The following is a 20,373-nucleotide window of genomic DNA, read 5'->3' on the forward strand; positions in this document are numbered from 1 at the left end:
CAGATATCGTCAGGAGCTGAAATTTAGTGTAAACAATAGAAGTGATTGTTATGGTTATAATTACATTCAAATTTTTACAACCACTATAACAATCACTTTTATTGTTTTCACTCCATTTCAGCTCCTGACGATATCTGGCTGAACTGATTCATCTGGCTGAAAATATCTCATTATAATGTCTGGTGAAGAGAGCGATACATGGGATTCGATACAAAACCCAGAGGATATTATCCATTCGTTTCCAAAGCGTGCTCGTAAATCATTTAAATTATTTTTATCTTTTAATTTGAATTCAAATTTATTCAACAATTTGAATTCAGTCAAGTAATGGCACACCTCTTCAAATGAATATTCTCCATGAAAGTTTATTGTCTCTAATGCTGGTAATACACTCGCAATTTTCTTTACATTCATCTCATCTATGTACAGTAGATTGCCAAATGTCGACACACGACCAAATGTCGGAATACCAAGAGGTGAATTGAAATTAAAAATTGAAAATTCATTTGAATTGCATTTTTAAAAGTAAATTATGAAAGATCAATATCAAATCTCTTTATTATAATCCAAATTTTAATCAAAAATCTATTATTGCTTTCACAAATTACGTTCAAAAAAAATTCGGCATTTTTATCACTTTTTCACGTCAAAAGTTAAACTATGTCATTTTGAGACAAGCCGGTAAAATGCGTTTTTTTATATGAAAAAATAACTAGTTTGGAAAAAAAAATTATATCGGCGAATTGTAGATAGTTTAATTTAATTATTGAACAGAAATTTTGAAAATATAAAGAAAAACAATTATATTTATTTTTCATTTTTCACTGTAATATTATTCCGGAATAAATCGTCCAATTGCCGACACATAAAGCACCGAAGTTTCAAGTGAAACACTTTGGATTTGACAGATGTGACAGTTAAAGTCGTATTTGGATCATTGTGAAATTCAAACCAAAAATATTCTAGATCAGTGAAATAACGTAATATTTTTAAATATTTTTGCCACTTTACTATAGAAAAATAAGTAAAATAAAATATGGAGCAAAAATATATCAATCTAATAATTTTAACTCCAATATTTTGTATTGTTTACCTCAATGTAAATAGTGCGTTCATGGGCTGTCAAAACTTAAAGTTTACAAGTTTCGTAGTGAAAATGCATGAAATATGTCGAGATTAGGGAGCCGAGAATTGGACGACGAATATCCGACATTTGGAATTTTCGATGTTATGACGAAAAAATGGAAAAAAATAATACATTTTTGGAAATTACTATCTTTTGAGAAACGTGAAATGAAGCACAATTAAATTCTGCATCGAATTGTGTATAAAGTGATATTTTTTCATGAAATCAAAAATGTTAAATATTAAATTGAAGTTGAAAATTCAAACAAATAGTCCGACATTTGGGCGAGTGTCCATACATATAATGCAAAAGTGATAGATAATCAATTGTTGGACATTTGCTGATGAATTTGAAGAATTCATCGCTGTATCGACAAATTGTGCGAATTCCTAAACTTTTCAGTCGATCGAATGAAAATGGAATTTTGGGAAATAATTCATCTTCCTTTAGTTTCAAACTAATATTGAATTTATTCAAACTTTTAAAATGAATTGTATCCCCTTCGTAGCTTAAATCTTCCTTGAACTTGACATATATTTGGAGAATTGCAAGTGATTGTAAATAGTCTGCAAGTAGCTGCATATTCAATCCTGACCCCAAGTTCACATTGAAATAAAGAGTTTTACGGGAGTAAGATGAACTTTTCCGCACGGTGGTAGTTGCGTATTTTATTAAGAAAGTTCAAAATAATTTTTCAAGACTTTCATGATGAACCCATTTGTACGACATTTGAAAGTATTCTATTTTCTAACAAAACACTATAAAAAATATGACTGACGTTAATTTTGCCATAAAAATTATTTTTGAAACACTTTTCATAACTAAAGTCACAAAAAATTTGAATTTTTGTATGGAAGCCATGTCTGTATGCTACCTTAGTGGCGTGAAACTTTGCACAGGTTATTTTTTTCACAAAAAAATAACATTCGGAGGGTTTGGAGAAATTTCAACCAAAATTAAGAGTACCTCCCATACAAAATGTTCGTGTTTGAGCCAAAAATTGAAAATTTTGTATGGGAGGTACTCCTAATTTTGATTAAAATCTCTTCAAACTTTCAGAATGTCATTTTTTTGTGTGAAAAATAGTTTTGCAAAGTTTCACGTCACTAAGGTAGCATAAAGGCATAGCTCCCATACAAAAATTAATTTTTTTTTTGGTTTTTTCAAGAAAACTGTATCAAAACTAACGTCGGATTCGGTTTTCTTGTGCCAAAAAACCCCCCAATACATATTTTTGAGTGTTTAAGTCGACATTAAGTATGACTTTTGGACGAAAATTGGACTCTTTTTCATAGGTATCACTCCAGGCATGACATTTTTTTCCATCAACCAAAGTCGCTCAAAAGCTAATGATTTCTATTCCTCGTGGCCCCCAATCATCCTGTAAAGTCAGGTTTTAAATAACTTTTCTGGGGGCGAGAGTTATTGTGTTAACAAATTTTGCGTACGGCGGACAACGTGGAACAGACCCACAACAACCATGCTCAAAACGGCCTGTTTCGGGTTCTATACCAACTTTTGTTTGAGATTTTTACAAGAAAATGAACTCTTAAAGTTATAGAAATATGTGAATTAAAATTTTTCTTAAATTACGTCGAATTTTGTCATTATCTAGAATTGAAATGCTTTCCTTAGTTGCTCAATTTCATGTATTCGCATATAAAAACAATCATCAATTTATTTTTTTCATCTTTAAAACAAACAAATGAGAATGAGTCATTGACATTAAGTGTAATGCTTATTGTTAGCATACATAACCATCTAAAATTACCCAAATATCTCAAAATTATCAATAATAATTTAATTTCTTCCATACAATTTCAGCTCACATCGGGGGCACGTCCACCTCGTGATGTAACAGATGAACCTGATTTATCAAATGCCTTGGAAAGCTTTGGTAAAAGCTTAAAGGAACATCAAGACACCATTCAACAAGAGTTTAACAAATATGCCACAAAAGAGAATTTGGACGTATGTATCGCAATTGTTTTGTGCAAAATTTATTATGATTTTTCCGTAATCTTTTTTAACCTGGTTTTGTACTGAAGAAATTTATTAATTTGTTGTTTTTTCATCATTTTACAGAAATTATCACAAGCATTCCAAAACTTAGGCAATAATTTAGGTAAAACATTCCAGGATGGGTTGAACAATTTGCAGACCCAGTATGGTGAATTCACAAAAAACCAAAAGAAAGCAGATTGATACCAAACAATTTCAGCAGAATCAATGATAATTAATGGAACTCTTGATTCGTTATTTTTTGTTCGATTTTTGTAAAATATACGAACAAATTATTTTATAATTTGCTGATTGAATAAAATATTTTTTAACAAGGCAAAAACTGTTTGAATTTTAATTTTTTCAATTTCCATTTAGATTTTACTATTTTAGATAAGATCTTCCTTTGAAAGAAATTTCAATCAAGTTAGAATGAATCTTGATGAATATCCTATCAATCTTTTTCTGAACTATATGACCACACAACGTTTGCACAGCTGCACCACTTTGTTTGTTTGGTATTTGTTGGCTATTTATAGAGAGAGTGCAAGCTTGGTTCAGCGTCGATACATTATCAGTGACTCCAATTGTATTTAAAACATACCGAACCAATTCGAAGAGCTGAGTCGTTAGCTGATCGCTGAAGAGTTGACTTGAAAAATAAAATTCAAATCTTTGTTAAAATGGCAAAATTGGACCTTTTATTTATTACTGTATTCTGTCTGGTCCAAGTAAGTACAGATGTTTTTAAATCAAACACATGATAGGTTTTGAACTAGTTGGAATCGGTCGGAATTATATCAGTTGAACGTGAAACTAATTGTTCAATTATCCATATTAATTGAATAATATTTGTAGAAAAAATCTACTGTATAATTTTTCGTTTTATTTGTTGCATAAACCAAAACCTTTTTTAATAATTTAAATTAAGAATTGACTTGGTTTCTCAAGATTCGCTTTCAATTTTGGTGAAAAGAAATAAGTGTTGATTTTTTTCATAATCGTTATTTTAACTAAAATTGAAATGCTTTCCCTGTCCTTTCATTCGCGCTTTTTAGTTTTTTTTTATCAGAGTTTTGAGTACATTTGCTCAACTTCGTGACTTTTCATATAAAAACAATCATCCATTTATTTTTAAATTTTTAAAACAAACAAATGATAATGAGTCTTTGACATTATATGTAATGCTTATTGTAAGCGTACCAAACAATCGAAAAAAAAACTTATTTTTGCGCCTAAAAATACCCAAATATCACGAAATTATTAATAATATTTTGATTTCTTTCATACAATTTTAGCTTATATTGGGAGCACGTCTACCTCGTGATGTATCCTCGGAAAACGTTGGTGCGAGAGCAAATAAACATTTTGACGAACTTCAACAAGAGATTAAACAAACTTTCACAAAAGAGAATTTCAACGTATGTATCGCAATTGTTTTGTGCAAAATTTATTATGATTTTTCATAATCCCTCTTAACCTGGTCTTGTACTGAAGAAAGTTATTAATTTGTTGTTTTTTCATCATTTTACAGAAATTTCACGAAGAAGTCGCAAATTTGGCCACAGTTAATAATAATTTACTTAAATCAATCCAGCATGAGTTTAATAACACTTTGCAGAACGAGTTTGATAAATTTCAGCAGAATCATTGACAATTCTATTAAATATATCGAGAAGAGAGTATGTTATTCAGCGCTTTAAACTTGGTGTGATTATTTACTTTGATAAGAAAATAATATTCACAAGTTTTCACGGTAATTTAAGTTACTGCAACCATACATAGAACATAATTTCTGTTTATTCCCAAAATTTCGGTTCCATGCGGAAAAGTCAGCTTGCGTACGTAAGCCTCTTCATTACTTTTCCGCACACACCTAGTGTGTAAGGTAAAGTATTGGAATCGGTCGAAAAATTAACACCCTCAAAAAACATGTTTTCTGGGTGTTTTAGGAGCCAGGGAACACGAATCTAGCATTTTTTCGATGTCCGAATGTATGTGCGTGGTACCCTGTACGCTGTACGCTGTACGCTGTACCCTGTACGCAAAAATTTGTTAACACGATAACTTTCAAACAAGTAATTCAAAATCTGACTTCACAGGATGATTGGGGATGCCGAGGAATAGAAACCATTAGATTTTGAGCGACTTTGGTCGACAGAGTGAAGTGTCATGTCTGGTGTGATGCTCATGGCCATCCATGGGAAAAATTCAATTTTTCTTCCAAAAGTGATATTTAATGTATATTTAAACACTCAAAAATGTGTTTTGGGGGGTTTTCGGGTACGAGAAAACCGAATATGACGTTATTTTTACGATACAAATAACTTTCGATACACTTTTCATACAAAAATTTCAAAAAATTTGGATTTTTCTATGGAAGCCATGCCTGTATGATATCGTAATGAGCTGAAACTTTACACAGGTTATTTTTTTCGCACAAAAATAACATACTGAAGGTTTGAAGAGATTTCAACGCATATTAGGGGTACCTCCCGAACAAAATCTTGGATTTTTCGCTCAAAAACGAAATTTTGTATGGGAAGTACCCTTAATATGTATTGAAATTTCTTCAAACTTTCAGAATGTTAACTTTTTGTGAAAAAAATAACCTCTGCAAATTTTCACATGATTACGATATCATATAGGCATGGCTGCGATACAAAAATTCCCATTTTTAGTAGTTTTTGTATGAAAATTGCTTCGAAAATTATTTGTATCGTAAAACTAATGTCAGATTCAGTTTTCTCGTGAATTCTTTGAGTTAAAGATTTGTAATAAATGCATGTTATGGATCACAGTGCGGAAAAGTTCATCTTACGGATGTAAGACATTTTATTTAATTTCGTTATAAATGAGATATTCTCATTAGCTGCATTTACACAGTCAAGTACACAATGTCGTAAATCATGTGTATACAAATGTCGTAAATCAGGGCAAATATTTGCAAATGTGTACAAATATTAAAAAACTTGCAAATATCTTCGGAAATACGCAAATTTTTTGCAAATACAGAATATTTGCAAATGGTGATTTGCCCCTAGACGAACAATAAATAAAGTCGATTTGAGATTTGGATGTAAAGTAATTCATTGTCAAATTTCATCAATTTAATATTACTTATGTTGCCATTGCAGTTTCATCTATTCCCTTTATTAATCACAAAAAACGGTTGCTCCATCCAATTCCATTTGCAAAAACTCAATGCTCAAACTGCTCCATGAACACCTCGTTCATGTTTCAATCTAATTTCACACAGTTTGAACATTCGATCGCAATATCTACAATCTACATTGCAACGTCTTATCTCCGTGCGTTTTTTGTGAATAATCAAGTATTTGCTGGTCGCATAATTCTTTTCACAAATGTTACAATTGAACAGTCGCAATTTCAGATGGATTGCATTGATGTGCTCCTTCAGTTGATGTGGTTTGAAAAATGACCGGCCGCAATCTTGGCACGAATGGTCTCGTCGTTTTTCATGTGTTCGTATTTCATGCTTTCGTCTCGTCGACGTCGATCGAAACGATTGCCCACAAATGCCGCACAAAAAAAGCCGCTCATCGGTATGCGTTCGCATGTGAATAATACGATTTAAATTTTGTTTGAACATTTCTACGGGCGTAATTCATCATTATTGACTTTCATGTGTTTTTCATAGTTTCTCGGCTTTATATGCATATCGTACACAGTTTTTGTTTCGCTTCTTTGATGTGACGACTCATGTGTTGTTTCAAATTACCTTTGTGATTGTATACGACTCCGGGACACATTTCACACTCAAACACGGCCATTGGATTTGGTTTCCATTTTCACAATCAAACACGGCCAATGAATTTGGTTTCCATTTTCTTTTATTTCTTTGATCGCCTGATTTTGTGGTTGCGCTGCTCTTTTTCGCCTTCGACCATGATGAATTGACTTTTCATAGGCTTTTATTTCGGAATTTTGTGAGAGTTTCCTTCAGCTCCTTTGGGTTCGACCACATTGAGTCTTCATCTATCGACTCATTTGGAATTTTTTCATCGAATTCACCTTTGGCACTTTTTTCGCCTTCGTTTTGGCAATGGTTGATCAATTTTTGATTTAGTGCCATTTTCACACCAAGTTTTAACATCATCTCCATATGATGCGATTCCATCACAACACTCTATTTTTGATGTAATCGTTTCATTTATTAGCAGCTCCTTTGTTAGGAAATAAGCTTCCGTTTCATGCTCGAAACCATTCACAAATACACTCTCAATGTACGGCTTGTCGTCTTGGTGTTTTGATAGAATATGCTCCTCCAAATTGCCTCCTAAATCAAATTCACTGTGGCAATATTTACAGTAGTACAGGAATGTGTTGAATTCTTTCCGCAGTAAAAATCCACAGAATTCATTCATTTGATCGATTGTGTAACACATTTTTATTTAATTTCGTCAATTTTTATTCTTTTGTTATCAGTCATACGTTTTGTCACTCGATTGTTTACATTTAGTCATTCAGATGAAATGTCATGACCAAATTCGAAACTGGAATTTCAAACAATTTCGAAATAAACATTTGAACCTTCGGAAAGTGAACTTGAAATTTCGAATGCAGGGGAATATGAATAACGAATGAAGAGAATTTAAATAAATTGGTCAACTTAAAATGAAAAGTTCAGATTTGCGATAGAAGGTGACTTGATGTTGAAATTTATTGAACGTATGATAGCTTTTCCATGTGTGTTCGAGTAAAATGATTAAGGCTCATTCGATTTTTTGGGAAATGTCACCCATTACAAGCTCAAAACCAAAAAGGTATCCAAATATGCAAAAACTCCCATGAGAATGGTCTTCAAGAACTCCTCGTATTTCGAGAAAATCTTAACATTTTTAGAATTGATGACTGAGTGGGAATTAAATTTTATTTGCATATGTCCGCATTTTAACGACATTTTATGATGATAATCATAACAAGTTCAACGCAAGTTCTACGTACCAAAGGTCTTCTCGTAAATTGGTTATTAAATAATTCGATCATGTGCATTGTTGGGGAAAATTCTACGGATGCAATAAAAATGATAAAATCATTAGCAATTTACTACTACCGACGGCGTCACAATAATGAATTTGCTTTGCGTGATTTTCAGTTCAATTCTATCGGACGCTCTTCAGTAAAAACAACCTTTGTTGCATATAAACGGTTGGTATTTATCCATGGGGCGAATCACGCTAGTGAATACTAGAAAAACTAGTAAATCTAGTGCGAAGAATGACGTCACAAATGAAGCCAACTTCACACCGAAGGCCATATAATTTATATGAAAAACTACTGAGAGACAACTTCACGCACTAGAATTTTCTAGTTTTCTAGTGAAATTTTATCAAAAACTAGACGCACTAGAATTTCGTGATTGACCCACTAGACGCACTAGAATTTCGTGATTGACCCCATGTATTTATCTAAAATATTCATTATTCATTTTAATATTGGTCATTACTACTTCCGGAAATCAGTACAAAATCACCGTATTATTCATATTTCGAGCGAAAAAGATATATATTATTTTTTTTCACCAAAAATCGTATAAAAGCTTGAAACCAGAGTCATTATTTTATTCAGACTTGACAAGACTTTCATTGACTAGACTTGAATAGACTAACATTGTTGTTTTTTTCCCGTTTACAATTTTATTACCAAAATTCACGATGTTTTGGTTGATTCTTTCTGTTTGTTTATTATCAAACACCGCACTAGCCGCAAATGTTGGTGATTTGAATCCAAGCACCGATTGCAAGACGCTTCTGGCTGAAAAATCTAGCGAACGAGAGAAAAATCCCGATTTGGTAAGAATTTAAAAAAAAAGTTTCACATAAAACCAGCTGGAAGTGATAATTTTTTGTATTTTCAAAGGCTAACCAACTCACTGCTAACGATGGAATGGATTTTACAAAAGCGGCATCGATTTATGATTTCACTCCAAAAGATACATTCCTTAATGATATTGCACTGGGTGACTTGTGTAGTGGTTTTGTGACAATCATTGTAAATATCGCATCGGGCTGTGGATTCACACCAGTGAATTATGAACAATTGACGCAATTAAATAAAGACTACAGCGACAGTAGGAGAAATGATATTTTAAAAAAGTCACTGAATTAAAATTTGATGAATTTTGTTACAGGGCTACGGATCTTGGCGTTTCCATGCAATCAATTTGCCAGCACTATGCCTGAGGGTGATGGCGATGAAATGCTTTGCCATTTGAAAGAACGCAACGCTGATATTGGAACCATTTTTGCAAAAGTATGAAGTCTATCGTTTTGCAGTGTTCGACGTCTAATTTTGTTTTGTATACAATCAGGTCAATGTAAACGGAGTTTCCGCCATTCCATTGTATAAATACCTAGAAGGACAAATGAGCGGAGTAAATGGCTCCGATGTTGAATGGAACTTTGCGAAATTTTTAATCGATAAAAGAGGTAAAGTGGTCAAACGCTATGAACCCACTACAGAACCAATGGAAATGCTAGATGACATCAAGGCTTTGTTTTGAAATTCAATTTCGGTCACTAAAATATCAATCGCTTATTATTAATTTGGTGTCAGATCACTTAGTAGCGGGATTTTCTATAAGAAAATACACATTGATTTAAACTTTTGAAAGAAAATACACATTGATTTCAATTTCGCTTTTGGAAATAAAAATCTTTTATTTTCAAAAAAAAAAATCGGTTTTTATTCTAATCAGGCGAAGATGATTGGAATTTGGTTTGAAATACGATTCATTAAGCCTTTTTTACATTTAAATTCGCATTTTATAACATGTACGATAAGTAGAGGAGCTATGTATGCTCTCGTCCCCTTTGAGGCAGGTCAGTGTCTGAACATGCACAGTTACGTATTGGAGAAAAAGTATCCTCTTTCTCTTGCTCTTTCGTATTTCTCTGTATATCCGTGAAATCTGTTAACACTCTGACCTACCTCAACGTGTGCCATAGCTCATCTACTACGATAAATAGACACTTTTAAAATTTAATTTATTCTTCATCACTTCAAAAACTCTGTGAACACCTTTTTCATGCAAACATCTGTTATCGGCCAATTTGAACATTTTTTCACAGTATCGCCATTGTTTCGTCTTCTTTCCGTCGATTTACCATACACGTTAAATAATTGTTTATATATTACTGGAAATGTCATTGAAACGTCAAATCCATGGAATCATTGGAAATTCGAAGTGTCAGACAGTGGAAATTTGTACAACGGAATCTGGAAAAAAATTCAATTGAAAAAATTAAAAAAGAAATTAATATCAAAACTGATTTTTGATTTCAAATGTTTACCATATTTTTTAGTTCATCACAAGTAAAATCGAGTAAAATATTCAAAACTTCAATTGACTTCATCATTCCACCTCAGATCATTTGATGAATGGCTTTTTCATGGCTTTGTCTCGTCCGGGTTGTTTTGAAGCTTTTTTCGCAATATCGACATTGTTTGGTCCTCTCTTGGTGCGTTAGCTTGTGTCTTCGCAGATAAGCTTTAGTCGAGAAATTTTCACCGCACATTTCACAAGCGAATGGTCTTCGTGAATAGAAAAAAACGATCAGTGAAAAAACCAATCATGGACGTAAGTTTGAAAAAAAATCTGATAAGACTACTTACCGTTCTTTGGTATGAAATGAGAAAATATGTTCCTTAAGACCGGATGGAAGTGTAAACCTCCGTTCACAGTGTGGACATTCATGAGGCCGCTTCTTTAGATGAACACGATTCTTGTGTTTAATCTTCGAGCTTTGAGTTCGAAACGATTTGCCGCATACTTCGCATAAAAACGGCGTTTCGCCGGTATGAGATCGTTGATGGTTGATTCTGTTATTGTTGGTCCGATAAGATTTATGACAAAAATCACATTTATACGGACACAATTCACCGTGATTCATTTGCATATGCTTCTCCAAATTCCGCGGTTTTTTATTACAAATCGTACATGCTTTTGGCAGTCGATTTTCACGATGACGTCGCATATGCTGTCGCACAATGTCTATCGTACTGAGCGTTATACCTAAGGGGAGAATCACAAAAGAAAAGAATTAATTGGAAATAATCGATAAGTAATCGACAAATAATCGAAAAATAATCGTAGCTTACAAGTGTATATATCAATAAATTGAAATAAGGCGACCACATAAATAAAAAGAAATCTTAAATGAAAACTTTCCATTACTGAAATCGCGATAGCTAAAAAATAGCTGAAAATTGAGATTTTTATGATTGATTGATGATCGTTGTAGCGGAGATCTGTGCATAGAGAAAAAAAAATGGAATAGCAAATTGTGTGTACAACATTGATTCCATGTGTGTTGTTCTCTCCACTGCTACTACTACCACCACAATCAAATCTCAATTTTCAGCAAATATTTTTGCTGTCGCGACAATAATGTAATAAATACATGTGGTCAAGCCTTACATTCTAATGGTTTTCAATAATCTCTCACTCACTCAGTCGCCCAGACACACAGTCTCTCTTTCTATCCTACATACATTCTGTTTTCTTCATTGTCATTTGGCAATGTCATAGTATGGATATTAGAATTAATGTATAATCGACAAATAATCGAAATAATCGAAAATAATCGAAATAATCGAAAATAATCGCAATAATCGAAAAAGAATCAATAACAATTATTAAATAATAGAAAGGTAATTTTTAAGTGAATTGTGTTGAATATATTTTTAAATCAAACATTGTTTTCATATATATAAGAGAGACAAATAAAATTTCATTGTCATTCATTCTTTGTCAGTCAACCTGTGTGTTTCATTCATAATATTAAGCATTCTCTGCAAATTGCCCCTAGGTTATACCCGGGCACATATCACAATGGAATACATTGCCGGATTTTGTCTTTCTATCTTGGGGCGGTCGTGATCTTCGTTGCTTCTTCAACACCATCGGTGACATTCTACCATTATCCATCGAATCTTCATAGAACGGAAGCATTGAATTACATGGTCCAACCTCGACTGGCTCAATTTTTATTTTTTCGTCAAGAACTTTGTCTGCTTTTTCCATTCCATGACTTTTCCCTGGACATGTTTTGTCTGATTTCCGATCTTCCAATTCGAATGTTACTTTTTGATACGACTGTTCCTCAAAGTCCACAACAATGCCATCATTCACAAACACCCGTTCAATATGCCGTTTGTCGTCTTGATGCTCAGTCAGAATGTGCCCTTCCAATGTCAATCCCGACTCAAATTCACACTCACAACTTTTACAACAGTAAACAAATATGTTGAACTCATTCAACAGCAGTAGCCCACAGGCTTTGTCCAGTTTCTCGATGCTGAAACACATTTTGAAATTTGATTTTTCCAAATTAGCGTCAAAACAAAGTCAAACTCCAACAATCGAAGTGAAATATTTAAAATCCAAATCACATTTTTGACCGTCAATGATTTTATATAGTATAAAACTTGAGAGATGTACGTCTTGAGTTGTTTACATTCCACTGAAAATAGCGACAGAACATCATTCGATGTAAAAAAAATTGGAATTTCGAATCAAATGTCAAAATAGCAGCCAATTTCGAAATGGTTCGAATTACAACTAACGAACAAGTAGGAAGAGAGGGGGAACAACGGTAAAATAGAAAGTAAATTGAAAATGAGAACATCAATCTGAAACAACAAATTACATTCAATTGAGACATATAACCAGTTTGATTATTCAAGAGAAAAAGTACACAATTGATCATCAATATAGACTTTTTTGGAGCAAATCTCTTTATTTCAATATATAAATGTCATGGATTTATAACAGTAACCAAGTTTAAAATAATATGAAAACATATCACCTCTTTTATTTCCTAAATTAGTCTCTAGTTGAGTAGATTTTTTTTGTTTCTCGTTTTTTTCCCATTCCAAATTCAAACATCAGTCCAAAAATTCCATTTTCAATTCCTAAACTATATATTCGTATTAATAATAAAAAAATATATCAATTTTTGCACTTTAAATCCTCCCAAATATCACTTTCATCCTATAGCCTTCATCCAAAGTCCACCACCATAAAAAAAACCTCAACGAAAATCTTAAAACTATCCAACGAACGCAAATCAACAAAATTATCAAATAAAGTCCAATAGAGACTCTTTGGCGGCTCTACATTGGAGAGTATAAAAATGAGTATTTTTTGCAGTCAAATATGAGCATTCTCTCGTCATTTCGGTAATAAGCCTCTGAAACTATATGTCATCCAACCCTTTATCTCTTAACTAATAATAAAAAAATAGTCTTATTTTCTGAAAAATCCATCTTCCCAACCAAAATATACCGTCCCACCCAAAAATACAAAACAATGAAAAAATAGTGGCCAAGTAAGTAGTAAATGTGTCGCTGTCGCAGGCTTTTACAGCGCTTTGTGAACCGTTCTTTCATGCCATCTTCTGGTTTCGGTGGTTTTGAATTTCTTGTCGCAGTATTTGCATGGATGCGTTTTCTTGCCGTGCGAATATTTATGTCTTCTTAAATATGTCCTGTTCGAATAGCTATTACCGCAAACATCGCAAGTATACTGTAATCAGACCCAAAAAAAAAAACATTAAAATATTTTAGTCAAAATGAAAATGTCTACTGCAAAATTGTATACCGGTCGAGCATCTGAATGTAATGCGTATGTATGCTCTTTTAGTTGCGATGGGCTGATGAAAGACCTATCACAGCTGTGACATTGATGTGGCAATTTTTCCGTGTGCATTCTCATGTTGTGTTTGTTGCGTTTATCTTGCGATGTGAACGATTTGCCACACGTCGGACAGAGAAATGGTTTCTCGCCTGTGTGTGATCTAATATGTATAATGCGGTTGCAGTTGTTTTTGAATACCGCATCGCAAAAGTCGCATTTATATGGTCGTGAATCGGTATGATTCACTTGCATGTGTTTCTCATAGTTGAACGGGGTCTTTTTACAAATTGGACATTCCTTGCGTAATGTAGCGAATTGCTTCTTTTTTATGTGAAGCTTCATATGTTGACGAACATTTTCTATGCAACTAAATGACACTTTATTTGCGGGACACATGTCACAATAAAACACCTCGGATTTGGTTGTTTTTTTGGTGCTTCGTTTGCTGTATGCTTTTGGTTTCGATGGTTTTTCGTCGGTAGTTTTTATTTCGAGTGACGCATCAGTGGTGCTGTCGCTTTCTTTCGTTGATTGAGAAGTATTGATTTCTTTTTGCACTGGCACCATCTCATCACTTGTTGGTACGCACAAATCGAATTCATCTTCTTCAGTAATTGGTTCATTTTTAATTATAACCATCGACAATGATTCAAGAAGACCATCGTTTACAAAAATATTTTCAACATGCTTTTGGCCGATGGGATGCTCGGATAAAATATGCGCCTCCAAGTCTGATCCACACTCAAAATTGATCAAACATTTTTTACAACAATAAATAAAGACACTGAATTCATTTAACAACAAAAATCCGCACGCTTCATCGATTTCATTTATTGTTATACACATTTTTACATTGAGAACTTACAGCATTTAACTCTTATTCGATGTGTTTTTCTTTTGATATGGTGAATGAAAGTTGGTTGGAAAGTGTTCGAATGTAGTACTGTCAAATATCAACTGGAACTTCGAATCAACAGTTTCCAATGGAATAAGAAGTCTGTTTGGAATGGTTGGAATGGTTGGAATGATGAAGTAAACACTAAACAGATTCCATTTCAAATAGAGGGGAAAATTATTAACGTAAAAATCGCATTCATGGTTTTAATTAACAATTGAGAAGAGATAATTTTTTAAATAAATTGCCTTTATCTGCTTTCAGATAGAAAACACTACAGTGGATACTGGATTGTATTCACATTAACGGATTTGATGAAAGTTGTGTAAAGAAGCCGGTTCAAAAACATACATACACACAAACGTTGTATGAATTGCCGAGTTCAAAATACACATATTCCTATCTTCCTCTCTTCTCTCACAACGCACAGTGCGTGTGTGGATTTGAACCGGATTTTTTACACTACTGATGAAGTGTGGAGTACATTGGTATCTACGTTATTTTTAATGCATAGTTCTACCGCTTTTCTTTGAAAGTCTGGTAAGAACTCTAAATTTAAAGGGAAAAATACAGCCGGTGTATATTTGTATGAGATTGGAGACTTTTTTTTGCGAATCTCGCTAATGAGCGCCATCTGATTTTAGTGTGAATTAGATGCAAAAACTGAATTTAATTCTGTAGCATTGAAATGAAAAAGTGAAAAAACAACAACAATAGCACGGCCACACAGAGCTGTACATCTATGCGTGCTGATGCATACATACACATATACGCTTTCTTCATTCTTTCATTCCATTGCTATACGTATCTCACTGGTCAACAGATCTATGTAGCCATGTTACTGTTGTTGTTTTTTTTCTCTTTTTCGATTCAATTCATTGTAACTAAATTGAGTTCAACTATGGAATACAAGATGGCACAGATGAGGGGAATTCGCATTTTGTCTCTTCATAGGCTTAGCCGGTTGGAAAAATATGTATATTATTTTTATTTCACTCGAAACTTTATTTTGTTTTTTTTCGGCTTTCAAAGAGCTGTTAATTCTTATAATTTTAAGTCACTTTAAAACTTATTGGAATACCAAACTGTGAAAACCTTAAATCAGTAGGAGAAAAAGCGCACGATTCAGTAAGGTCATACATTTTTCGCGTGCGTCTTATCTTGTTTGGACAATAAAAAAACATCATGAAATTAATGTGTCTTTTACTTTTCCGCACACTCAGTGTAGGAAAGGTATTGTATTAGGCCAAAGAATTAAAGTCATCCCAAAACATGTTTTCTATGCATATTTCATGTAGAAAACACGATTGGAGATGATTTTGGGGCATATTAATGTGCGTCGCTGTGTGTGATGTGTCCTGTGTCCTGTGTCCTGTGGCGTGTTGCCAAAATTTGTTAACTCGATAAATCTTCTTCCAAAAACTCAATTCAAATTCTGACTTTGCAGGATGATTTGGGACTACTAGGAGACGTGCTGATTAGTTTTTGAGCAATATCTGATGACCGGTGTAATTTTTTTTGGTCCGAAAGGAGTACCCACAATCCATACATTTTACTTTTTTGATCATTTTTCAACCATTTGGGTGACACGATGGTTTCGTGCTCAGACATGAAATTCAAAATCTGACTTTACGGGATGATTGGGCATTACGAGGAATAGATCTGGTCAAATTTTCAACGACATTGATTGATCGGTGTAAAACTTAGACTCTGAAGAGGCACTTATGAGAAAAATGCCTGAAAGAATGTGTAGTGAGAGGTTTTCTGGCACGAGAAACCCGAATCTGATGTTAGTTTTAAGATGCAATCAATTTTTCACAGACTTTTCATACAAAAATCCATAAAAAATTTCATTTTTGTATGAAAGATTTGCCTTTGTGGTACCGTAATGATGTGAAACTTTGAACAGGCTATGATTTTGATTGAAATTTCTTTAAACTTGGTGTGATTATTTATTTTGATAAGAAAATAATATTCACAAGTTTTCACGGTAATTTAAGTTACTGCAACCATACATAGACCATCATTTCTGTTTATTCCCAAAATATCGATTCCATGCGGAAAAGTCAGCTTGCGTACGTAAGCCTCTTTATTTAAAACTTATTTATGGTTTACTATTAAATATGTTTTTTTTCCATTGTTTATTCACATGCTTTTAATCCGTCCTATTTAAGTATTCAAACATTGGTATAAATGTACGGTGATAATCTACAAAACAACCATTCACATTCGAGAATTCAACTGTTACGCTAAATTTCGTCGTTATTTGTTCGTTATAACATTCATTTATCACCTGATATCAAAAAATTGGCATGATATAACATTCAGATTCCTAAAAATCGTATATAGCTAAAAAGTGATAGTCAAAAATAAAGTCATACAGAAGAGGAAGACGATGAATCAAACATTTTTACCGCCTCAGTGTGCAGCACAAAGTGTTGGCACTGCAAATCAATTGTTCATTCAATTGATTCAAACGTTAATCACTGCACACTGTACAATTCCACAGTCAAATATATGGCCAAATGACTATGGACCAACGGCAGAGAAATCCGGTAAAAATGATTAAAATATCATCACTTCAAATTGAAACCTGAACATAATCGGTGAAACGAAAAAATTTCAACATTTTATTTAAATTTGTTTCGAATAGATGGTGAATGGTTTGATTTTGTGGTGGTTGGTGCTGGCTCGGCCGGATGTGTGGTTGCAAATCGCTTGAGTGAAAATCCGAAATGGAAAGTTTTATTGGTAGAAGCAGGCGGCGATCCACCTTTTGAATCGGAGGTAAACACAATGCACAAAATTATGCCTCTTTATAATGTATTTATTTAAAAAAAAAAGGTTCCTGCGATGTCCTCAGCAAATCAGCGAACCGAATACGATTGGCAATTTTATGCAGAATCAAATACATCATGTAAAGCACTGAACGACAGTTGCTATTGGCCACGTGGAAAAATGTTGGGTGGTTCATCGGCTATGAATGGAATGTTATATGTTCGTGGTAATGATCGTGATTACGATCGATGGGCTGAAATGGGCAACAAAGGATGGGATTTCGAAAGTGTTTTGCCGTTTTTTAGAAAATCGGAAAATAATCACTTTTCGCAATTTGTTTACGGCGACAATGGAAGGTATCACAGTGACTCAGGCTCACTAAATATCGATTTCTTTGGCGAAGATCCGTTTGAAAAAACAATAATAGATGCTGGTATCGAAGATGGCTACAAATTTCTTAGCGATATAAACGCCGACAAATATATTGGATATACGAAGTTACAAGGAACTTGTTATCAAGGTCGTAGACAAAGTTCGGCCAAAGCATTTTTGGCAACGGCAAAAAATAGAACGAATCTTCATGTGTTGAAATATGGTCTGGTTCAAAAAGTTCTTCTGAACGAAACGAATCGAGCCTACGGCATTGAGTACAGAAGAAATGGAAAAATAATAAAAGCTTATGCAAAAAAAGAAGTGATTGTGTCGGCTGGTGCGATCATGTCGCCGGTAATTTTAATGTTGTCTGGCATTGGTCCGAAGGAAGAATTGAAAAAGCATGAAATTACACCAAAATATGATTTGGCCGTTGGAAAAAATCTATTGGATCATATTGCCACAACGATTTTCTTTCAATTTGATCCAACTTCAACTGACCCACTCGCTGCTTATGATAACACATACAACTTAGCTATTCACAGTACGGGTCGATTGACAAATGGACCAATTTCAACCTTATCTGCCTTTATTAATATCGACAAAGCAAAAAAAATTCCAAACATTCAAATTCAATACTCTTTTTTTACCAAAAATGCGTCCAATCTTTCAGCTTACATTAAAAAATGTCGATTTTATGATGAAATCGCTACCAAACTTATTGATATTAATCAAAATCATGATATCGTGGTGATAATGGTAACATTGCTTCATCCGAATTCAATTGGTTTTATGAATTTAAGTGGAAGCTCGATCTATGACAAACCAAATATTTTTCCAAACTATTTTGGCGCAGGCGACGATTTAAAAACGATGATAAGTGCTATTCGGCATCAAGTTTCCTATGAAAAGAGCAAATCTTATTCGGGAAAACATGGAAAATTTGTTAAATTGCCGCTGAAAGAATGTGAGGGAATTGAGTACGACACCGATGAATATTGGGAATGCTACATCCGGTACATGGCAGCAACTAACTACCATCCTATCGGTACTTGTAAAATGGGTCCACAATCAGACCACGAAGCAGTAGTTGACGATCGGCTCAGAGTTCGCGGCGTAGATGGACTTCGCGTCATTGATGCTAGCATGTAATTAATATTACTTTGATTATAAACTTGATAGGGTGACATTATTTTGAATTTTCCTATCGTCTTTGTAGAATGCCGTACATCACATCTGGAAATACAAATGCTCCTGCTATTATGATTGGAGAGAAAGGCGCTGAAATGGTTATTGAAGATAACAATTGATATTGTTCAATCTCGTTTTTCTTTTCAACTCCAGTAAATTTCAACATCGTCTGAATATGAAGACGAGAAATCTATTAATTCTCAACCTTAATCTGCATAAATTGGGAACATTAAATGTGAAAAATGAACAAAATTATGTTAAAAAATAAATTTTAACTTAAAATACAACAAAATTCTTTATTTTTCCTCATTTTCAATAGGTTACAAAACGTTAATCTACGATTAATCGTCCAATAAATAAAATCTTCTAATTTAACTCTCTCGCTAGTTCTTCCTTAAATCAACTGCAAACATTTCAAAACGCTCCATGAACTCCTTTCTCATGTATGCGTCTGTTATCGTGTAACTTGAACATTTTGTCACAGTATCTACACTGCTTTGTTGCAGAAAAATGTGTGAATTTGTGCTTACGCAAGTAGCTCGTGGAAGTGAAATTCTTATTACAAATATCACATCGATGTGGTCTCTCCTGAAAATAAATAGCCCATTGAGTAAAAATATCCGAACAAAAAGTAAAATTAATGTAATTACTTTAGTATGAACTCCATTAATATGATCCCTTAGTCGACTTTTTTTGATAAATGACCGATTACAAAGTGTGCATTGAAATTTCCGCAATTGTTTGTGCACATGAAGATCATGTTTACGCTCTGCAGCCTGCGAAGTGAATGACATACCACAAATCACGCACAGCCATGGTTTTTCGCCCGTATGATTTCTCATATGAATCACACAATTATGTTTGCCTTTGAATTTTGCATCACAAAAATTGCATTTGTACAACGGATGTTCGGAGTGATTCGTTCTCATATGATTCTCGTAGTTTCTTGGGTGAACTCCGCATTTCTCACATCTTTTTCTCTCTTTCGGCGGAATGTGATTGCTTTTCATGTGTTTGATCAAGACATTTTTCCCATCAAAATTCAATTCTGGACATATTTCACAGTACAGCACACATGGTTTAACTTTTTTCTTCTTCGTTGTCACCATCTCATCTTTGTTCTTCTTTTTTGGTAATCGTTTATTTGTCCTTTTCGTTGTTTCTCTCTCATTGGCAACTTTTGAACCAATTAGTCGCTTTGAAGGTAGGATTTCATCTTTGACTTTCTGTTTGTAAGCTGCAGACGGTCGACCTGTTCGATTATTTGAAACTTGAGTTGAGTCTTCATTGTTGAAATCATTTTGCGAATCGTTGCCAATTATACATTCAGCAATTGGTGGGTCTTCG

At 33.6% G+C, this 20,373-nt stretch overlaps 5 protein-coding genes across 6 annotated transcripts; 3 read left to right on the plus strand and 2 right to left on the minus strand.

Moving 5' to 3' along the window:
* Positions 1-2,845: 2,845 nt before the first annotated feature.
* On the plus strand, positions 2,846-3,470 carry LOC116336861. The gene is made up of 2 exons (XM_031761028.1): positions 2,846-3,097; positions 3,212-3,470. Exons 1-2 carry the CDS (start codon positions 2,861-2,863, stop codon positions 3,329-3,331), a joined length of 357 nt encoding a protein of 118 aa, XP_031616888.1. The 5' UTR covers positions 2,846-2,860; the 3' UTR covers positions 3,332-3,470.
* A 5,067-nt stretch (positions 3,471-8,537) lies between these two features.
* On the plus strand, positions 8,538-9,765 carry LOC116336858 (probable phospholipid hydroperoxide glutathione peroxidase). The gene is made up of 4 exons (XM_031761023.1): positions 8,538-8,943; positions 9,011-9,221; positions 9,282-9,403; positions 9,462-9,765. Exons 1-4 carry the CDS (start codon positions 8,806-8,808, stop codon positions 9,651-9,653), a joined length of 663 nt encoding a protein of 220 aa, XP_031616883.1. The 5' UTR covers positions 8,538-8,805; the 3' UTR covers positions 9,654-9,765.
* A 72-nt stretch (positions 9,766-9,837) lies between these two features.
* LOC116336860 (gastrula zinc finger protein XlCGF16.1-like) lies at positions 9,838-12,603 on the minus strand. 2 transcript variants are annotated; one of them, XM_031761026.1, is made up of 4 exons: positions 12,374-12,603; positions 10,766-11,165; positions 10,444-10,684; positions 9,838-10,369 (listed from the first exon to the last, which is right to left on the minus strand). In XM_031761026.1, the coding sequence occupies exons 1-3, from the start codon at positions 12,459-12,461 to the stop codon at positions 10,516-10,518; spliced, it is 657 nt and encodes a 218-aa protein (XP_031616886.1). In that variant the 5' UTR covers positions 12,462-12,603; the 3' UTR covers positions 9,838-10,369; positions 10,444-10,515. The 2 variants fall into 2 exon arrangements, with proteins under 2 accessions (XP_031616886.1, XP_031616887.1); XM_031761027.1 differs by lacking the exon at positions 12,374-12,603 and adding an exon at positions 11,252-11,728.
* Positions 12,604-12,917: 314 nt separating this feature from the next.
* Positions 12,918-14,733, minus strand: LOC116336859 (zinc finger protein 62 homolog). Its single transcript, XM_031761025.1, has 2 exons — positions 13,755-14,733; positions 12,918-13,679 (listed from the first exon to the last, which is right to left on the minus strand). Exons 1-2 carry the CDS (start codon positions 14,634-14,636, stop codon positions 13,515-13,517), a joined length of 1,047 nt encoding a protein of 348 aa, XP_031616885.1. The 5' UTR covers positions 14,637-14,733; the 3' UTR covers positions 12,918-13,514.
* Positions 14,734-16,892: 2,159 nt separating this feature from the next.
* LOC116336857 (glucose dehydrogenase [FAD, quinone]-like) lies at positions 16,893-19,287 on the plus strand. Its single transcript, XM_031761022.1, has 4 exons — positions 16,893-17,240; positions 17,339-17,472; positions 17,530-18,983; positions 19,055-19,287. The coding sequence occupies exons 1-4, from the start codon at positions 17,081-17,083 to the stop codon at positions 19,143-19,145; spliced, it is 1,839 nt and encodes a 612-aa protein (XP_031616882.1). The 5' UTR covers positions 16,893-17,080; the 3' UTR covers positions 19,146-19,287.
* The last annotated feature ends 1,086 nt before the right edge of the window (positions 19,288-20,373 follow it).

Source organism: Contarinia nasturtii, unplaced genomic scaffold (genome assembly GCF_009176525.2).
Source record: "Contarinia nasturtii isolate CC-2019 unplaced genomic scaffold, AAFC_CNas_1.1 Cnas_scaffold_210, whole genome shotgun sequence".
NCBI classification, from domain to species: Eukaryota; Metazoa; Arthropoda; class Insecta; order Diptera; family Cecidomyiidae; genus Contarinia; species Contarinia nasturtii.